The sequence below is a fragment of the Palaemon carinicauda genome, chromosome 8, assembly GCF_036898095.1.
Source record: "Palaemon carinicauda isolate YSFRI2023 chromosome 8, ASM3689809v2, whole genome shotgun sequence".
Lineage (NCBI taxonomy): Eukaryota > Metazoa > Arthropoda > Malacostraca > Decapoda > Palaemonidae > Palaemon > Palaemon carinicauda.
The window spans coordinates 159145261-159166535 of NC_090732.1; the positions used below are offsets into that span (position 1 = coordinate 159145261).

A 21275-nucleotide genomic window follows, 5' to 3' on the forward strand; every position below is an offset into this window, starting at 1 on the left:
ATTCTTTCCGACAATTTGAAAACTAACGGATTGTCCGTCACACATGCTATTTATACAGTCGGCTCACAACAACAATGTAATATTGAAGTCTGTAATCATTTAAATACCACTTTAGTAATTCACAAAAATCAACATATCTTGGATGTAGAAGTTTATAAACATCGTATTTTTACCATCGCTGAAATCAATCACGCTCAATCAGTTGCGGATGAATCCCTTTTGCAATCTATTAAAAATAAAATCAATAAAGACATTCAAGAAGAGGAAATTCAGCAGAAATTTTTTTGGACTTTTAACTGAATATCATGATGTTTTTTCCACAACGGATGAATCCTTAGGTAAAACAGATGTCATAGAACATCGTCGTCGTCGCCCACTCGTGTCCGAGTATTGGGTTCTGTCGTTAGCCATCAGTCTCCTATCTGTGGGGTGGGTGCTTATGCCTGATGTGGCTGTTAAGTCCTAGTCTGTGGTGGAAGAGTCGCGGACAGTGTTCACAAGGGAGGGTAGGTGGTGGGCGGGGCTGTTCTAATCGCTCTCTCCTTCTTCTCCTCCTAGCCTCCTCATTTTGTCTCCTACTCTCCTCCAAGTCCACGGTGCCATGGTGTACTGTACTCCTCCAGGTTTTCCTGTCCCTGGCTGTTTCTTCCCATGAGGAAGGATCGATGTCAGTTAGAGCCAGGGTGCGCTTTAGTTGATCTTTATAGCGCATTTTCGGGGCTCCTCGAGGTCTGGTGCCCTGGGTCAGTTCTCCGTAGAATATTTTCTTTGGGAACCTAGATGGATCCATCCTATGCACGTGTCCTATCCAGCGGAGGCGGTGGTGGATGATGGTGGCCTCCACGCTGGTCAGCGAGGCACGTTCTAAGACTTCAATGTTGGTGGTGTGGCTCTCCCAAGGGATTTTCAAGATCTGCCTCAGTTTCATTTGTTGGAAGCGTTCTAGGATTTTAATATCGTTTCTATATAGCGTCCATGTTTCACATGCATACAGGAGCGTGGAGAGGACTACTGCCCTGAACACCATTATTTTGGTGGTCATTGTCAGTGCGTGGTTGTTAAATACGCGGCAGTTGAGTCGGCCAAAGGCGGAGTGGGCTGCCCTGATCCAGTTCTCCACATCCTTTTTGCTTGTGGGAGCTGATGTTAGGATGCTCCCTAGGTAGGAGAACTGGTCCACCTGTTCTAACGGTTGGTCATTCACTGTGGTATTGAAGTTGGGGAGCATCAGTCCTGGTGGATGTTGGACGAGGGTCTTGGTTTTGTCTGAGTTGACTTGCATCCCAAAACGTTCGTAGGCAGAGTTGTATGCATCAGCTAACGACTGCAGGTCCTCTGCTGTCTGACCTGGGGTGGCATTGTCGTCAGCATACTGCAGTTCTCGCACTGCACACAAGGTGGTCTTGGTTCTGGCGCGGAGTCTAGCGAGGTTGAAAGCGCCTCCATCCATGCGGAAACGTAGGTCGACTGAGGGTGTGTCTGGGGGAATCTCGTTGAGCATTGCTGCGGTGTATAGCGAGAAACACGTCGGGGCCAGAACACAGCCCTGCTTCAGGCCGCCGTTGATGGAGAATGGGTCTGAAAGAGAGTTCTGGTGGCAGACTCTCCCAACCATTCCGTCATGGAGGGCACGCACCAGCTTGACAAAATCGGGTGGGCAGCCATATCTTTTGAGGACAGCCCACATGGCGGGTCAAGGTACTTTGTCGAAGGCCTTTTTCAAATCCCAGAAGATGAACATTATGGGCTGTTGTTGTTCGAGGCTCTTCTCTTGTAGTTGTCGCGCACAGAAGATCATGTCTATGGTCCCGCGGGAAGGTCGAAAGCCGCACTGGGACTCTGGCAGGACGGATTCTCCTTGACCGCCTCGGTCAAGGAGAATCCGAGCGAAAATCTTACTCGCGATGCTTCGTAGTGATATTCCCCGGTAGTTGTTACAGTTCTCCCTGTCTCCCTTCTTGAAGATGGTAATGATGTTTGCATCGCGGAAGTCACTGGGGGGGGGTCTTGGTCTCCCATATTTTCAGTATAAGGAGCATCAAACGGTTCCTCAAGCCGGGGCCACCGTGAGTGAGGAGCTCCAACGGGATGTTGTCTGGCCCTGGGGATGGAGGGTGGTAGTGCCATCCAGTGACGGACGGAATGCTGCGGGGTCATTCGCAGGAGATCGTCTGGGGTGTCTGCTTGGTCATTGAGGAGGTTTTAAAAGTGAGACCTCCACCTGGCCAGGATGCCCTCGCTGTCGGTGATGGTCGTGGCCCCATCCGCATCCTTCAGTCATCTTCATCACAGAACATCAAATAAGATTAAAAGACAAGCAGAAAATTATCTATGTACCCTCGTACAGACTCCCTATGAAATTCAAGAATGAGATAAATGATGAAGTAGGTAAAATGCTAGGAGGAGTCATTAGGAAATCAAACAGCCCTTATAATTTTCCATTATTAGTTGTACTGAAAAAAGATCTAACATGGCATATCTGCTTAGACTTCCGTCGCTTAAATGAGGAAACGATCCCTGATCGATTACCAGTGCCATGTACTGACAATATTTTATCTTTTCTAGGTCAGAACAAATATTTTACCAGTTTGGACTTACTTAAAGGCTTTCACCAGATATCATTAGAAGAAAATAGTATCCCACTGCTGCCACCAATTGTTGGTGTGAGAATGTTAAACGCACACATTCGTTGTTCTGTCTCATATCTCTTCAATGTGAAATAGAATTATTTAGAGTTGTAGGTTACTTCTTGAAATAAGTCAAAGTTAAATTAACTTTAGACAAATTTATTGTTAACTCCATCACTGGAGTATGGATGGTTTGGTCGGAAGACCATTCCATATGAAAAGATAAGAACTAATAAAACATAGGTTTACGTTGATAACGTTACATTAGTTATCTCAGCATTTATTACAAATATGATCACAGAGGATTATAATCGGAAGCCATCTGTTTCCGGGTAGAGATCAAAAGGTCAACTGTTTCTCACGGGATGCTTCTGATATGTTGACTATACATAACAAAATGTTACTTATGCAATGATTTAGCTTGGTCTTACTTTCGCATCCTGTTATGGCTTGTCGTTCACACATTCCCAACTCTCCAATGATCCCTTGGGTCGTGGGTTTATAATGTACAGTATTATCATTACATACATACAAGATGGTCCACTCCATATCCTACCCGTAGGATAGCAGCATAACAGATATAGAAGCACAGGTGTAAGCTAAACCTGCCTGTTAGAACTGAAGTCATAAAAACATGAAATTAACCTCCCTGTATCTGTAATGGTGAGCTTCTGGATCCTCCTGGATTCCTATGACCCAACCCTTGAGAATAGTTCTACCAAAAAGGACAAAACCATCTTCAGGATGACTGACGTTATCCAATACACTCATATATAGCTTTGAATACAAACACCTTCAACCATGATCATTCTTCCATTCACCTATGCAGAGAGAATTAAGGAATAGAGAAATATCCATGCCATTTAAGAAACATGAATAAATGAAGGAATAAGTAAATAATGTCATAAATAAATAAACATATAAAAATAAGGAAAATATTATTGTGTTAATTCAGCAATACAAAAGTTTATAAAATTAGGAGGGTCTGAGAAATATTGAGACAAATATAGAATGGCAAGAGAAATTTAGTTTAACTGGGGGAGATATTTCCTCAAGTTCAAGAGCTCTCTTGCCCATCACAAGATTTCAACAAGGAAACAATATTCTGTGATGAAGATGACTGACTATGTCAAGGTATTCTCTAATTAAGAGGGGGCAAGGAACATGCTGGAACTACAACCTGACCCTAGACTAACAATATATTCTCTTTTATCACGCTTGGCTCCATTTTATCTAGCTGTCTGTTTGGCAAAATATAAATAATGTAGTCCTCAATTCAGGATCGAGTCTCACTACGAGTGAGAAAATATTTTGTCTAATAAACACATGTACAATACATTCCTAGAATTATTTTTAAAAAACTTAGGAGACATACCCAAATGATCCTACTAAAAAAGGAAGAGTAAAAACCAAATAAAAAAAGAAAAACAAAGCAATGCTTCTTGCAGAAGCACTCAACTTTACAGGGATGAGGTATTCAAAATAATGGTAGTCAAGTAAATAAATCCTGTCCTATAAGCCAGCTCTCATCATCAGCACAAACTGGGTAGTTGCATCCCCCCCCACCCCCCCACCCCCCCCAAAAAAAAACACCATCTTCAGGATGACTGATGTCATCCAATACTCTCATATACAGCTTTGAATGCAAATACCTCTCTCAACCATGATCCCTTCTCCCATTCACCTATGCAGTAAGAATTAACAGATGGGGAAATATCCATGTCATTCCAGAAGCATTATGAATAATGGAGGAATAAGTAATTAATAAGTCATAAATAATTAAACAATTAAGGATAGGGGAAATATCACTCAGTGTTAAGTCAGCAAGACTAAAGTTTATAAAACTAGGAGGGTTTGAAAAATACCGAGGTAAAAATAAAATGGTGAGAGAAATTTCAGAGTTGAACTGGGGGAGATATATCCTCAAGTTCAAAAGCTCTCTTGCCCATCACAAGATTTCAACAAGGAACAATATTCTGTGATGGATACGACTGAATATGTCAAGGTATTCTCTAATTAAGAGGGGGGCAAGGAACATGCAGGAACTACAACCTAACCCCATACTAACAATACAGTATATTCCCTTTTATCACGCTTGGCTCAATTTTATCTAGCAATCTGTTGGGAAAAATGTAAATACTGTAGGCCTCAATTCAGGCTTTGGTCTAAGACTCGCACTGAGGATTGAACTAACACTAGTCTCAACTAATGCTATTACAAGAAAAAAAAAAAAAGCTACGAGTGAGGAATATTCTGTCTAATAAACACATGTGCAATACATTCCAAAAATAATTCTTAAAAAACTTAGGAGATACACCCAAATGATCCTACTAAAGAGTAAAAAGCAAATAAAAAGAGAAAAATCAAGCAATGCTTCTTGCAGAAGCACTTAACTTTACAGGGATGAGGTATTCAAATGGTAGTCAAAGTACATAAATACTGACCTGTATGCCAGCTCTCCCTATACCAGAAAAAGGGCAGTCGCACCACACTAAAAAAATCTAAATTATTCAAGACATAGTTACATCTCTTACTATTTTAAAGGTACAGTGATACCTCTGGATACGAAAGTTTCTGCTTACGAAAAATTCAGGATGCGAAAAGTGATTCGAAGATTTTTATGCCCCAGGATACGGATAAAATTTCAGGATACGAAAACCTTACGAGATCCCAACTCTTCGCCGAGAGTAATTTTAAAAAGCGCGCGCCGCCAGACTTTGAACTTGGGTAGACTCACTTACAGCCTCCCGCTCACCCATTGGTTATCTCCCTACTCAGACGCTAGCTGACGCCATAAGATCCTGCTTTCCTATTGGTCGGCAACTATCCCAGCTTGCCTACGCACGGGCGTTCATCTCTCTCTCTCTCTTTTCGTTCCGACCGCGGTATCGTTAACAGACATTGTGTTGTGTGCTTTCGCTTGTTTGACTTTGTGTTAATATACAGTACATTCGTACGCCACGTGTTATCGTTAATAAACTTTCGTTACTGTGCACTGTACTGTATTAGTGTTTACTATACATAGACTGTATATAACGTTACGTAGTGTATTATATTACGTATTACTGAAGCCATGGGTCCCAAGAATGTTGCCGAAGGAAAGAAGAAGAAGACGATGCTCTCGATGGAGACGAAACTTGAAATCGTTAAAAAGTACGAGTCTGGCATGCGTTTAAGTGCGATCGCCAAGGAGTATGGCCAGAATCCGTCTACGATAGGCACCATCCTGAAGCAGAAGGCGGCCATCAAAGCAGCAACACCTTCTAAGGGCGTCACTATTTTCTCCAACAAGAGAACGCACGTGCATGACGAGATGGAGAGGCTGCTTCTTGTGTGGATCAAGGACAAAGAGATCTCAGGAGACACCATCACTGAGACTACAATTTGCCAGAAGGCCTCCGCCATTTTCGGTGATCTCGTGCGTGCTCAGGCCGAAGAAGGAGCAGGAGAAGGAACATCCCAGCAGGAACCCCCAGAGTTTAAGGCTTCTCGTGGGTGGTTTGAGAAGTTCAAGAAAAGGACTGGCATCCATTCAGTGGTACGGCATGGGGAGGCAGCCAGCTCGGACACGAAGGCTGCCGAAGCCTTTGTTAAAACGTTCGAGGAGTTGACTCTGCAGGAAGGCTACACTTCGCAGCAAGTTTTCAATTGCGACGAAACTGGGCTTTTCTGGAAGAAAATGCCTCGTCGGACATTCATCACGGCGGAGGAGAAGAGGCTACCCGGACATAAGCCTATGAAGGACAGGCTTACCCTTGCTTTTTGTGCAAACGCCAGTGGGGACTGCAAGATAAAGCCCCTGCTGGTGTACCATTCAGAAAATCCCCGAGCCTTCAAAGCCCACAAAGTTATTAAGGAGAACCTTCCTGTGATGTGGAAGGCGAATGCAAAAGCCTGGGTAACGAGGCAACTGTTCATTGATTGGGTGAATGTCTGCTTCGGTCCGACTGTCCGAAAATATTTGGAAGAAAAGCGCCTCCCTATGAAATGTCTGCTGGTGTTGGACAATGCTCCAGCTCACCCTCCTGGCCTCGAGGAATATCTTCTGGCCGAGTATTCCTTCATAAAGGTCCTGTATCTACCGCCTAACACCACCCCTCTCCTCCAGCCCATGGACCAGCAAGTTATTTCTAATTTTAAAAAATTGTACACGAAGCATCTCTTCAAGAGATGTTTCCAAGTCACAGAGAGTACAAACCTCACTCTGCGTGAATTTTGGAAAGATCACTTCAACATCGTGATATGCCTCAAACTCATCGATCTCGCTTGGCAGGAAGTTTCGAGGCGTACCCTAAACTCATCTTGGAGGAAGCTGTGGCCCGATGCTGTCTCTGCACGAGACTTCGAGGGGTTCGGGAAGCCTGGAGGAGAAGCCGAGATCGTTGACGATCCTGAACCAATTCAGCAGTCTGAGGTGGCTGACATCGTACATCTTGGTACGTCCATGGGGCTGGAAGTTAGCGCGGAAGATATCGATGAACTTATCGAGGAGCACCACGAGGAGTTGACGACGGACGACTTGAAGGAGTTGGAGACGATGCAAGTGAGTGATGTTCAAGAGCAGTTCTCTAGCGGTGATGAGGAGGATGTTGCACCTTTGAAAACGGCAGACATTAAGGAAATTCTTGCATGTTTCCATAAAATGGCAGACTTCGTCGAAAAGGAACATCCAGAAAAAGTTTATACCAACCGTGCGCTTCAACACTGCAATGACGTTTGCCTAACGCATTTTAGAAATGTGTTGAAAAGTAGGCAGAAACAAGCTTCAATGGATAGTTTCTTATTAAAGAGGCCAGCGGTATTGGTAGGCCAAGACGAAGGTGAAAGTAAAGAAAAGAAACAGAAAAAAGAAAGAGATGAAGAAGTAGAAGGTGAAAGTAAAGAAAAGAAACAGAAAAAAGAAAGTGATGAAGAAGTAGAAGAGATTTAGAAAATAAGAAAAACGTAAAGTTATAAAAAGGCAAAAAAAAAAAAAAAAAAAAAATTCAATTTTAAGTTTTATGTTACCGTTAAGTGTTAAAGTAATTTTTTCTTTCATTTTATAGTTTTCCATACGTAATGTTAAGTGTTAATTATTTCTGCCATTTTTTTTTATTTTGTAAAGTTTAAGTGTTAATGTGTTAAGTGTGTAAATTACTGTACGTAGTCTGTCACTTGTTACGTTTTCTGCCTTATGCCATCCTCCTCTGCCGCGACTTCGCTATCGGACATCGTCTCACTCAAAAGGTAAGTTTCAACTTTTTTGTTACACTAATTAACTGTAACCTTTTTTTCAGAGTGTACAGGTACAGTATCAATAATTAATTTAGGTGTACGTACAGGTACAGTAACAATACACCTTCACTGATCTAAATGCTTTACGTACATACAGTACCGTAACTTTTATACAGTATCGTACCGTAGTAAAGAAAACGGACCGTTTTCTTTGGGCTTGGGGGGGATAACTTGGCTATAACTACATACTGTACATTATTGAATAATCTCATAGTGGTTTCTGGAATGGATTAGGCTGTTTTTAACGGTTGTGTTAATTATTGAATGATAGAAATGGCTGCAATGCATGTTTATTACTACAGTTTAGCGTGTTTATGAAAGAAAAGGTGACTTTTTATAAGGCTTGGAACGGATTAGGCTATTTACATGTAAAACGCGACTCAGGATACGAAAACATCAGGATACGAAACCGCATCCTGAACGGATTAATTTCGTATCCTGAGGCATCACTGTATAGCGAAAGAAATTAGGGAAAATTCATTAAAATACTAACATTATTCAGAAAAAAGCTATTATATTAAGATACTAATAACATTAATGCACTGCAATGACAATTACTGTATAGTACCTAAACTACCTTTTCAACTTGATTCTCCAATACCCAACAGCATTATTCTATAACAGGAGGTCCTCGGGTTATGGCAGTCACGATTAACAATGATTCGCAGTTATGAAAGGGCTGCCACAAGGTACTGAAAAAAAATAATTGTAACTCATTTTTGAGCTACAACATTTTGTTTGATAATATGACAAACTACTTCCCAAAACAGAGAGCATCTAACATCATGGAGTAGCGTGTTACACGTTACTTTAGCATTAGACTGCCATCTTAGTTTATGATACATATTCAGGATTTCGGTGTTCTTTTTTTTTTTTTTTTTTTTTTTTTTTTAAACAAGGGAGACTTTTATTAGCAGTGTGCAGGCCAACCATAGGAATACAGGTAAGGAATTTTTATATGTACAGTATGCATTACATATTGTTTACTATTACTGTACTGTATAAGTGTAGGTAGTACATGGTACTGTGCAGGTATTTCTATGTATAGGGTACAGTAATCTACGAGTGGTAAGGGATTGTTTGCTCTTTTTATCAAAGTATATTATACATATACAAAATGTTTGTATGTATGTATGTATGTATGTATGTATGTACAGTATGTTATATATATATAAATCCGACATACGGTGAAAATCAAATTCCGATGCAGCATAGAAACGGATCCCGCCGTGACCCGAGGATCTCCTGTATTCACTGAGGAAATAAAAACTATACTGAAAATTCATCACTACTCACTTTTGCGGCTTCTTCAGATTTCTTGTCTTTGTCTCAAGCTTCTTTTCTTCCTATGGATAAAAACATAAAACCACTTTAGGAAAAAAAAGAAGAAGAAGAAGGTACTTTGGGTCCACTATGGGTATCATTGTTCTGCACTATCAAAAAAGGGAATTTCCTTTTAATAGAAAACAAATGCTTCTAGATCCATATCAAGCAATAATCAAACAGACACCGATAGTTACTTTTACACTTCAAAACACTGAGCAAAACATATTAGTCATAATTTACCTACATAATGCAAAACTCTTAAATCCACAGTTGGTACAATATGATATTTTAATTATAAAATAAATTTTTGAATATCCTTACCCGGTGAATATATAATAGCTGCAACTCTGCGGCTCGACAGAAAACACACTCAAAAACTCGCGAGCCATCGCTATGAAGGTTGCGGGTGTGCTCACCAGCGCCACTATCAGCCAGATACCACTCTTGCATGTAAACAAACCCTTCAATTCTTCTCGTCCCGCTGCGTCTCTATTGGGGAGGAAGGGAGGGCCTTTAATTTATATATTCACCGGGTAAGTATATTCAAAAATTTATTTTATAATTAAATTATCATTTTTAAATATTTAACTTAGCCGGTAAATATATAATAGCTGATTCACACCCAAGGCGGTGGGTAGAGACCAGAGTTAATTAAGTTTACAGCGTATAAGCTAAGAGTTTTTGACAGTTATCAATATAACAAAACCAAAATATATAGGTACCTGGTAAGGAAGTTGACTTAGACGATTACTCTGCCTTATAAGTCTGTCTTCCTCACGAAGCCCAGCGATCCTCTTAAGATGCTGAAAGACTCCCAGGAGCTGAAGTATTAAGGGCTGCAACCCATACAACAGGACCTCATCAAACCCTTAATCTGGGCGCTCTCAAAAAATGACTTTGACCACCCGCCAAATCAATCAGGATGCGAAAGGCTTCTTAGCCTTCCGTACAACCCAAAAAAACAATATTAAAAACATTTCAAGAGACAGATTAAAAAGGATATTGGAATTAGGGTAATGTAGTGGTAGAACCCTCACCCACTACTGCACTCGCTGCAACAAATGGACCCAGTGTGTAGCAGTCCTCGTAAAGAGTCTGGACATCTTTTAAGTAAAATGACGCGAACACTGACTTGCTTCTCCAAAAAGTCGCGTCCATAATACTTTGCAGAGATTTATTTTGCTTGAAGGCCACGGAGGTTGCTATATCTCTAACTTCGTGCGTCTTAACCTTAAGCAAACATCGGTCTTTCTCATTCAAGTGAGAATGAGCTTCTCGTATTAAAAAAATCTGATAAAATATGACAAAGCATTCTTTGACATAGGCAATGAAGGTTTCTTAACTGAGCACCATAATGCCTCAGATTTACCTCGTAATGACTTAGTACGAGCTAAATCGAACTTAAGAGCTCTAACAGGACATAATACTCTTTCCAGTTCGTTGCCTACGATCTCTGATAAGCAAGGAATATCAAAAGATTTAGGCCAAGGACGAGAAGGCAGTTCATTTTTGGCCAGGAAACCAAGTTGAAGTGAACAAGTGGCTTTTTTCTGTAGAAAAGCCGATGTTCTTACTGAAGGCATGAAGTTCACTGACCCTTTTAGCCGAAGCCAAGCACACTAGGAAAAGTGTCTTGAGGGTGAGATCCTTCAGGGAGGCTGAATGTAATGGCTCAAACCTGTCTGACATGAGGAACCTTAGGACCACGTCTAAGTTCCATCCAGGAGTTGCCAAACGACGTTCCTTAGAGGTCTCGAAAGACTTAAGGAGATCTTGGAGATCTTTATTGTTGGAAAGATCTAAGCCTCTATGTCAAAAGACCGAAGCCAACATGCTCCTGTAGCCCTTAATCGTGGGAGCTGAAAGGGAGTGAACCTTTCTCAGATGTAAAAGAAAATCTGCGATTTGGGCTACAGAGGTACTGGACGAGGACACAGATGCTGACTTGCACCAGTCTCGAAAGACTTCCCACTTCGACTGATATACTCTAATGGTAGAAGCTCTCCTAGCTCTTGCAATCGCACTGGCTGCCTCCTTCGAAAAGCCTCTAGCTCTTGAGAGTCTTTCGATAGTCTGAAGGAAGTCAGACGAAGAGCGGGGAGGCTTTGATGGACATTCTTTACGTGGGGCTGACGTAACAGATCTACCCTTAGAGGAAGACTTCTTGGAAAGTCTACCAGCCATTGAAGTACCTCGGTGCACCACTCTCTCGCGGGCCAGAGGGTAGCAACCAACGTCAACCTTGTCCCTTCGTGAGAGGCGAACTTCTGCAGTACCTTGTTGACTATCTTGAATGGTGGGAATGCATATAAGTCCAGAAAAGACCAATCCAGTAGAAACGCGTCTATGTAGATTGCTTCTGTATCTAGGACTGGAGAGCAATAGATTGGTAACCTTTTGGTCAACGAGGAGGCAAAGAGGTCTATGGTGGGTTGACCCCAAGTAGCCCAAAGACTCTTGCCCACGTCCTTGTGGAGGGTCCATTCCGTGGGTATCACCTGACCCCTCCGACTGAGACAGTCTGCCAAGACGTTCCCCTGGATGAATCTCGTCAACAGGGAGATGCCTCGAATTCTTGACCATAAGAGAAGGTCCCTTGCGATCTCGAGCAGCGTGAAGGAGTGTGTGCCTCCTTGCTTGGAGATGTACGCCAAAGTTGTGGTGTTGTCTGAGTTGACCTCTACCACTTAGTTTCGAAGAAGCTTTCTAATATCATCAAGGCCAAGTGGACTGCTAATAGCTCCTTGCCGTTGATGTGCATGCTCTTCTGACTTGAGGTCCACAGACCCGAGCATTCCCGACCGTCCAGGGTCGCACCCCAACCCAAATCCGACGCGTCTGAGGACAACACGTGGTTTGGGTTCTTGACTGCTAGGGATAGTCCCTCTCTCAGACTGATATTGCTGTCCCACCATTTCAGGCATGCCTTTACTGGTTCGGAGACTGGGAATGATACCGTCTCTAATGTCTTGTCCTAGTTCCAGTGAGAGGCTAGATGGAACCGGAGAGGCAGAAGGTGTAGTCTCCCTAGTGAGACAAACTGCTCCAGGGATGAGAGAGTCCCTACGAGACTGTTCCAACTCCTGACTGAATAAACGTTTCGTTTCAGCATTAGTTGGACTTCGAGCAGGGCTTGACTGCGAATCTCCATCACCAAATATAGAATAATCTGGGATGGGATCAGTTGGGACTTTTAGGTTGACCAAAAGTCCCAACTCCCTGGCCAGACTCAACGTCCAATGTAGATCCTGCAGACAGCGAAGACTGGACGATGCTCTGAGAAGCCAGTCGTCCAAGTACAGGGAGGCTCGGATCCCCGATAGATGGAGGGATTTTGCCACATTCCTCATGAGCCTCGTAAACACGAGAGGCGCAGGACTGAGGCCAAAGCACAGGGCTCGAAACTGGTACCCCACATTCCTGTAAACAAACCTCAGAAACGGTTGGGAATCTGGGTGTATAGGAATGTGGAAGTATGCCTCCTGAAGGTCGAGAGACCATCCAGTCGCCTTCCATAAATGCTGTCAAGACAGCCTGGTAGACTTCATCGTGAAGTTTGTCTTGACAATGAACACATTGAGCGCACTTGCCTCTTACGTACTCCTGCAGTGAACATGGCTGCCAAATCATTGGAGCCATCCCTGAGGGACTTGTTCCTGCAGAGAACGTGGCTGTCAGATCATTGGAGCCATCCCTGAAAGCCTTGTTTATGCATGACATAATTGTACAGCAAAACTTCAAAGGCTCGAAAATAGCTCTGAAGTCGACCTGTAAAATCTTGGAGCGTCTCATGGCCAGGCGCCAGGGAGAGTCTATGAGGTTTGAGAAGTCTATCTGGGCAGAGGCAGGAACTCCCAAACCGAAAACTTCTCTCGTGTCATATCAGACTCTCGCTCTATAAGCAAGCTTAAAAGAAGGGAAAGCAAAGGCTGTCTCCCCCAAACTCCTCCTGGTGATAAACCAGTCGCCTAGCAAACGTAAAGCTCTCTTAGAAGAGCGAGAGAGCACTAGCTTATAAAACAACGGCTTCGAAGTAGCTAGGCCTAGTGTAAGCTCTGACGTTTAGGCGAACGAGGAGCAGCAGTTACAAAAAGATCCGGACAAAGATCCTTAAAAATCAGCATGATTTATTTAAAGTCCATAGAGGGCTAAGCAGCTTTAGGCTCCTCTCTGTCTGACAGAGTCCTCAAGGGAATATCAGTAGGAGGGGGAACAGCAACTTCCTCATCTGAAGGAACCTTGTCCGACAATAGGCGAGTCTCAAGCAAGGGAGAGACCTACCGTGGTGGCAATGCTTTACAAGCAGAGTCCACACGCACTGGTGCATTAGTAGCGGACCAGGACGCAACGTCATGTAACTGCTTGACAGTCTGTGAACTGTCAACAACAACAGGTGCGTGAGGACGCACAGCGTCCACTCGAGACTGCTTTGACCGCCTAGACTGAGCAGTCAAAACAACTCTAGAATGCGGAGGTTGACGCTCAGTGTCAAAACAAGTCAACTCCGATAGTTGGCGAACGTCCTGAACGTCAACAGGAGCATCAGCAAGTGGCCTAACGTCCAAATTTGGCTGAAAATCCACACGAGACCGCATCGAGTGTGGTTCTAAACAACCTGACTGACGTGACTTGACTACGCCAACGTCAACAGGACGCACAAAAGGAACGTTAGGGTGGCTGAAAGCCAGGATCTCGATGAGATAAACGGCTAGGCTCAACGGACTTATCGGCAGAATAGTCTTCCATAAGGGAGGCAAGCTTATTCTGCATGTCTTGCCGTACAACCCATTTAGGATCAACGGGAATGGTTGCGGTAAGAGACGAGGGTAACGTCTGTGACTGCAAAACCTTGCCTACAAAAAGACTCTCGGAGTCTGTGTTACGTTTTTGTTTAGGCGGCGAGCAGTCTTCCGATGACTGCATAGGGTCAGAGCTGTCCTAATAGTTAAAACCAGGACGCTGGACCTGTCCTGAAAGGACTGACTTTCGCTTAAAGGGCCTCGAAACCTTGTTCCACGGTTTCTTATGCGAAAAGCCTTCGGATGACGAGGAGAAAATCGTCTCTCTCGCCTTATGGTAGGGGTGATCTTGGTAAGATACACCTGATACCATAGAGGGAACGTCTGTTCGCTGATCAAGGCCTCTCGAACCCATAAGTCGTACGACATTACTTCTCCCCTGGGCTTGGGAGCTTGCAAGAGGTCCCGGACTAGGCTAACGACAGGCACGAACAGACGAACCCTCGGTCGCAACACTGATAACACTTTGCGCAATATCACTATCACTACGATTTTCTGTTTTGCACTTATTTCACTGAAATCGAAATTTTTAACAATTCACATTAGGTATGAATAAAACTGATTTCTACCTGAAGCACGCAATTCTACCCTCATCAAAAGGTTGTAATTGCGAAATCAGTCGTATAATGTAAGCACATTAATACCAGCAAAAAACAGTAAACATATTTTAAGATAAAAAAATCAGTAACTGAGGAAGAGACTAAACACTAGTTCATTCAAAACTACGTTTTCAATCTCTCACCGTACAGTGCCTTGGGACGAGAATAAAAACTAAAAAGGTTTTATCCTTTCTCCCCGTACAGAGACTAGGGACGAGAGTAACTCGAGAACAACGTTACTCGCTTGGGACGAGATAAAGATCGGAACGTTCTCTCTCCTCTCTCTCTCTCTCTCTCTCTCTCTCTCTCTCTCTCTCTCTTGATTTCGCACCGAAGAGAAGAGCCCACTTACCTTTCGTCAATAAACAGGTTATTTGACCAAAGGAAAAAACTGAAAGGTTTTTCAATTAAAAGTTCCTTTAAAATAGTCTTTAAAACATTTAAGCTTTGAAAGAAAAAAGAACAAAACGTCAGAATCGATTTACTCTTTCTGCAAAGTGAAACCGTGATACTCTCTCTCTCTATCGTAACGATAGAGCGCAAACTGCGTAGCATAAATAAACTAAACGTTAGTTCATCTTTGAAACAGTACGAAGACTATTCAAAGAAAAAAAACCATCATAAAATATTTACTAAAAATATTTCATTTAATAAGTTTTAAATCATTTGCTCTGTAAAAGTTATTTACGATTGAAAAGGGCTCAACGTTGTTTAACTTCGGTTTCCAAGTTAGGACCGCCTACTCTCAGGAAAGGTCGCATATAAACAAATCATTAAAATTTATTTTGATGTTTATTATAAATGGAAAGCTAACCGAAGAGGCCTAATAAAGGCGGTTGAGATATAAAATATATAGAGGAAAATCTATAATTAATTTATAACGTGATAAGATAATTGCTAAAAGCCTAAAACACACTTCCGTCTAAGGGAAGGGTCGGCCATTTAAAAGTCAAAGAAAGTCCATACTCTCTCTCGTCATCAAAAATTAAATCTATCCAAAAACGAGTTCAAGATTTAAGATGAAGATAAAACACCTGCACTGCGTAAGCTCAAACCAAAATGAAGTACTTCACCAAATATGTTGAGAAAACTCCAGGTTCTACAGCGAGTATTGATACGTCTTGTCGTCAACGTCGACAGAGAAGAATTGAAGGGTTTGTTTACATGCAAGAGTGGTATCTGGCCGATAGTGGCGCTGGTGGGCACACCTGCAACCTTCATAGCGATCGCTCGCGAGTTTTTGAGTGTGTTTTCTGTCAAGCCGCAGAGTTGCAGCTATTATATATTCACCGGCTAAGTTAAATATTTAAAAAGTAAAAATAATGGAAAAAAACTGTGATGTACGTGCTAGAAAAAATACATTTTAAAAGTAATATGAATTTTTCCTAAATTGATAAACCTATGTCCTTTAAAATAGAATGTCTTAAGCAGTGCTGGAACAGCTGTTGAAATTGTTGATAAAGTAATGTAGTTGACAAAAGGTGGTGAGTGCAGGCATGTAGCCACACAAATCATCCTGTGAAAGACTTTACTTTTGACCACCTCAAGACCAAGATGGGTGGGTGGTTAGGGTGGGAAGTTCAACTTTAAAATAGTCAGCTTTGTATCGCTAGAAAAATTACAGATTTCTTTTGAAATTGTTATTAATTCCTATGTCTATACAAACCTTTGTTCCTTTGAAAAAGGAAGACTTACTTAGAGGGTAGGATATCCTACATAGAACCCACTAGTTGTGTCTTCCTCTCCATGGTCCTGTATGTGAAAAATTGTAATAACTCCAGCAACTTCCTATCAGCCTATAATAAACATAAGTACGTTGAAAGGGACTGACCAGCACTCAGTTGGTGAAAGAATCTTTTTGCCCCAAAGGAGGGATGTAGTTTGGAATTAAATACATAGAGTAAGATGGTCATTAGTTGGGTATTCATCTCAATATCCTACCTATCATAAAGGAAGGATGGGGAGAGAACAAGCTCTTACAGATCCAGTCTGATAAGAATGACTCAGAAATGTAGCTTATCAGCATCAATGTCAGATCCAGCGTATAACAGTACGAATGCTTCATCCACAAGTGAGTGGAAGGAAGAAAAGGCAGATGGGGCAGTCATTCTACCTTTCCTTGGGAGATGTAAAGGCTACACAACTGTACTTCTGCAGCTGCCACAGAGCAAAGACCAAAAGTGCTGAAGGACTTTGGGGAACAGTCAGACACCCCCCCCCCACACATATAATTACTTACACACACACACACACACACTCACAATCACATTCTCACTCTCTCTCATACGATACTAATATGTAAATATTACATTCATTATTACTAGATACAGTTATGTGTGCCCGAGTGTACCCTAAAGCAAAAGAACTCTACCACAAGACAGTGGAAGGCCATGGTACAGGGGCTATGGCACTGCCCAAGACAAGAGAACAATGGTTTGATTTTGGAGTGTCCTCCTAGAAGAGCTGCTTACCACAGCTAGTCTCTCTTCTACCCTTACCAAGAGGAAAGGGGCCACTGAACAATTATAGTTCCGTAGCTAACCCCGCAACCAGAGAGAAGGACCCATGTAGTACTGTCTGGCCAGTCAGAGGACCCCATAACTCTCTGGCGGTAGAATCTCAATGGGTAGCTGGTGCCCTGGCCAACCTACTACCTATGGCCAGTATCTCCTCATTTGTAAATTCATAAAAGGGATTTTGACGAAGGAAAATCTATTTCTGGGAAGAGGCCTGTGACGCCCGGTGAAAAGGTCCTTCTTTACACTTTTCTAATATAAATCTTCCAAATATACAAGAGAAAGATAAAAGCATGGAATGCAGAGGTTATAACCCTCGCGCGATCACCTTGTGGGTGTCGTGTATTTAACAAGGGCGTGTGAAAACCACTATTCACAGGCTGTCTTCCATTTAGAATATCCCTTCATCAATGGGGAGGGCCGTGACAGGCCCTAGAGAACACAGTTGGACTACCCCACCGACACCCACCACGCACGCCCTCTAGGACATCCTTCTGTTTTGGACTTGCCCGCTTAGTCGATAAGTGTTTTGCTCAGTGTTTTTCGCAAGTGATTGTCGTTAATTCAACATGACTGACGTTGCTACTTCACCTTTACCAATGTTAAGTACCATAGTTTGTTTTGACAGTTTATTTCAGTACCGGGCATTTGTTCTTTTTCCAGTATTGTGGATTTTAGTTTTGGTAGCGATTGGCCTGCCTCGGTATCGGCAGCCATTTTGGGTTTTGTTTGCTTCGGTAATTTTTCAAGTTAATATTGCCCATCTGGTACTCTGTCATCTAGGTTATATCACTTACGTTTTATGACTATTTTTATTATTATTATTTTATTATTGTTTTTACTATGGTATTTTTTTGCTAGCAAGTCCAATTTGGACGAACGAAGAATAACGTTCTTGCCTTGGTTATAGTTTACGCACAAGCCTCGGGAAGGTGCTCGTTTTAGACTATATCTTTATATTTATTTGTTATGTTGTCGTTATTCTTCGTTCTTGGTTATTACAATTTTATCAATATTCTTATCATATTATTGTGTGATTTTGGTTCTTTATAATGTAACCATGAGAGCGTGAGCATAGAGTGCTCGTTTTCTGTTACTACAGTTACAAGTTACCCTTTCTCTCGTTTTCTTTCTTAAGCTCGAGTAAGGAGAGGTGGATTTCCCGTTTTCCTTTGTATACGATCACGAGTTATTCCTGCCTCCGCTTCTTCTCCGGGTTTATGATATTACGTTTGATGGTATTTACGTTTTATTGATGTGGTTACTGTTAATATAGCTAGCATTATTAATACGTTCCGTTAGTGTATGAGTCATTATTTTGGGATCGCTTTATGCCCACACCCGTAGCTCCGTTCTCTTCGGAACGTTCACAGCCTTGAGTTATACTCCGCTATAATGGATACTCATTGGGTGAGAACTAGTCAGATATTTGGAGTGCAACGGTGAAATCCGGCACTCAGATTCCGGCTTCGGCCTTATGCACACGAACCTTTTTTCATGATTAATTGTAGTTTCATTATTACGGTCCTTTTTCATCGAATCTCCGGCTTCACCGGAGATCACACTGACGTTCAGCATTAAGGTTATTATCTTACCGCTGATGTTCACGTTTTCACTATGACGGACCTTTGTCACCAGATCTCCGGTGTCAACAGAGATCACTCATACGTTCAGAACTGGGGTTAACATTATTTTACCGATGAAGTTTATAGTTACATGTTATGTGGTTACTGGATTTTAGTATATTAATTTGTAGCTCTAGCTAACAATTCTAAAAACAATATTAGTCGCACATAATTAATGTTATTTATTTCTTTTGATTCATCTGTTCACTGACCAGAGTCTCAAGGAACAGTAAAATGGCCTCTCATGGCATGGTTGGTTTCGACCTGGCTTTTTCATTAGAAGGAGCTAGCGTTCGATCCCAAGTACGGAGTAGAAATTTATTTCTATTTGAACACGATGTTGTATGGATATTTATCCATAAATATACATATATATAATTAAATATATGCATAAATATAGACATATGTATTATATACATGTACAAATATACACATAAACATATATATTTTTGTTTATAGATAATTTGGTTGATCCCAGCCTATGAATAGGATCACTAACCAGAGTTTCAAGGAACATCGAGACTTATGTCTCCTTTCTTTTACAGAAGGTCCGCCTACATGGTATGGTTCCCGGAGTCATGCACGCTCTGCTACGAGCTGTCTTCCCTACTCCTGAACGATGATGTAAGTTGGTTCTAATTTGTTTCTTTTTGGTATCCTTTGGCGATGATTTAATTTGTTCTTGATTTATGTATACATCGCTTATTGAGGAGAACGGTCTTCTCCTTCGTCACTAATCCCCTCACTTCTTTCAGGATGATGATGAATCTCTCCGGGCTGCAAGAGCGGCTTTCCGCCCTTGGGTGTCAAGATTTGGATGGAATGCTCCATCTGGCGGACCCTATCTCCTCGGCGTGTCCTCTCTAGGGTTGGACGTCGACCCCATGGACGGGCAGGTAGGTGGTGATGAGTTTTGAGCCTTCAGCTTTGCCATTATCTGCGTCACCGGCCTAGGACCCTCAAAGGATCCTGATGTTCATATTACCTTGCATAAAACAGTGACTGCTAAAAGACAGTCTGATAAGTCCAGGCCTTCGACAGCGGGTCGTGCTCAGGATCCCTCCTTCCCCGCCGACCTGATCAGGGATGGGGTTAAAGAGCAGATACAACACATTCTAGGGCAAGCCAAGGAGCTATGACGGAGCTCAAAGATATGGTGGCGAATCTGATCCGTTCAGGAACTCGGATGTCTCCCCCTACAGCCCCGGACACATCGAAGTAACCTCCTTCGATAAAAACAACCCATAGAAATTTGCCTTACATGTCCCATATATAGATGGTACCATAACTCTGGATGGCATAGGCGTCCGCCCTCTAGAGGCCCTAGAATTTACTCTACGGGACTAGAATTCCCATTCAACGGATTCGTTCGTTTGAAAGAGCATGCCTTGGTTAGGTTAGACAAGGTACCAAAGGTAACGGTAATATTTCCTAAAGAGTAGGCCCAAGCTGTCTGGGCCAGGATGTTGTCGGTCTGGGGGTACGCTAATTCCAAGCGCACCCCACACAATGGGGCCTACGCCATATCTACAACTGCTCTCATTATTACCTTGCCTATTACGGATAAATTGACAGGTCTTACTATTCAAGATGTCAAAGAAGGTTCTGCCATGGCGGCTCCTAAAGAGACGGACCCCACCTCGGGGAGTCCCTAGCCTCGATTTATCCGACTGAGACCTTGTTTCGGATATTCACGAAGAACCTATCTGTCCTAACAAATCGACCTAGACGCTTTGTGGTCTGCTCGGGTTAGTTGTAGGAAATACGTTCTGTCTGAGGCCTCTATCAGACATGAACCGAACAGGCTGATAGCTTCCTCCTGCTGGGGTAAAACCCTCTTCCCTCAGGAGTTGGTGAACAAGGTTCTACAAGATGATACGAGAGCAAACCAAAATTGCAGGTGAGGCGGGGCCTCACTGCCAAAAAGGTCGAAGACCAAAAGCAAGTTTTCTTCAAGAAGAAGCAGAGATTTACCCTCTACAAAACGAACCGGGGTCACTGCCATCAATCGTCAGTTACCCACTCGTCATCACAGTCTCCCTCTGATTCGACGTCTCTGCATTCGAATCCCCCTCATCAGGTGGTCTACCTCACTGATTCCCCAGGTACACAGCCCAACCCCGTTTGGATGTCCTCGCCTGCATACAGCCCTAGCTCCGAACCCTCAGGTTCCTTTCGTGGACACCAGAGAGGAAGCTACAGGAGTAGAAGACAGTTCCGCCATCGAGGCAGACCTAGGAAAAAGGGGGCTCGGAGAAGGAAAGGACCTAGATTCACTCCCTCACAACGAGGTGGTCCCGGTAGGGGAGAGACTTTACCACTTTCGAGACCATTGGACCTTCGATCCGTGAGCTCATAGCATAATCTCTAAAGGTTTGAGGTGGAAATGGCCACAAAGTTCTCCTCCTCCACCAGTGACCTTCTCCCAGAAATCCACTCCCATCCTGAAAGAGTACACCACAGAGTTACTCAAGAAAAAAGTAATCAAACGGGTTCGATCACTGAAGTT

The 21275-nt window shown here is 42.7% G+C and overlaps 1 protein-coding gene across 2 annotated transcripts in view; it reads right to left on the bottom strand.

Moving 5' to 3' along the window:
• LOC137646055 (myb-like protein X) overlaps positions 1-21275 on the bottom strand; it is a 318901-nt gene that overhangs the window by 209913 nt on the left and 87713 nt on the right. For both annotated transcript variants that reach the window (XM_068379209.1, XM_068379210.1), the window contains exon 4: positions 9198-9247. In XM_068379209.1, coding sequence (XP_068235310.1) covers positions 9198-9247 — 50 coding nt within the window. The remainder of the gene's footprint in view (positions 1-9197; positions 9248-21275) is intronic.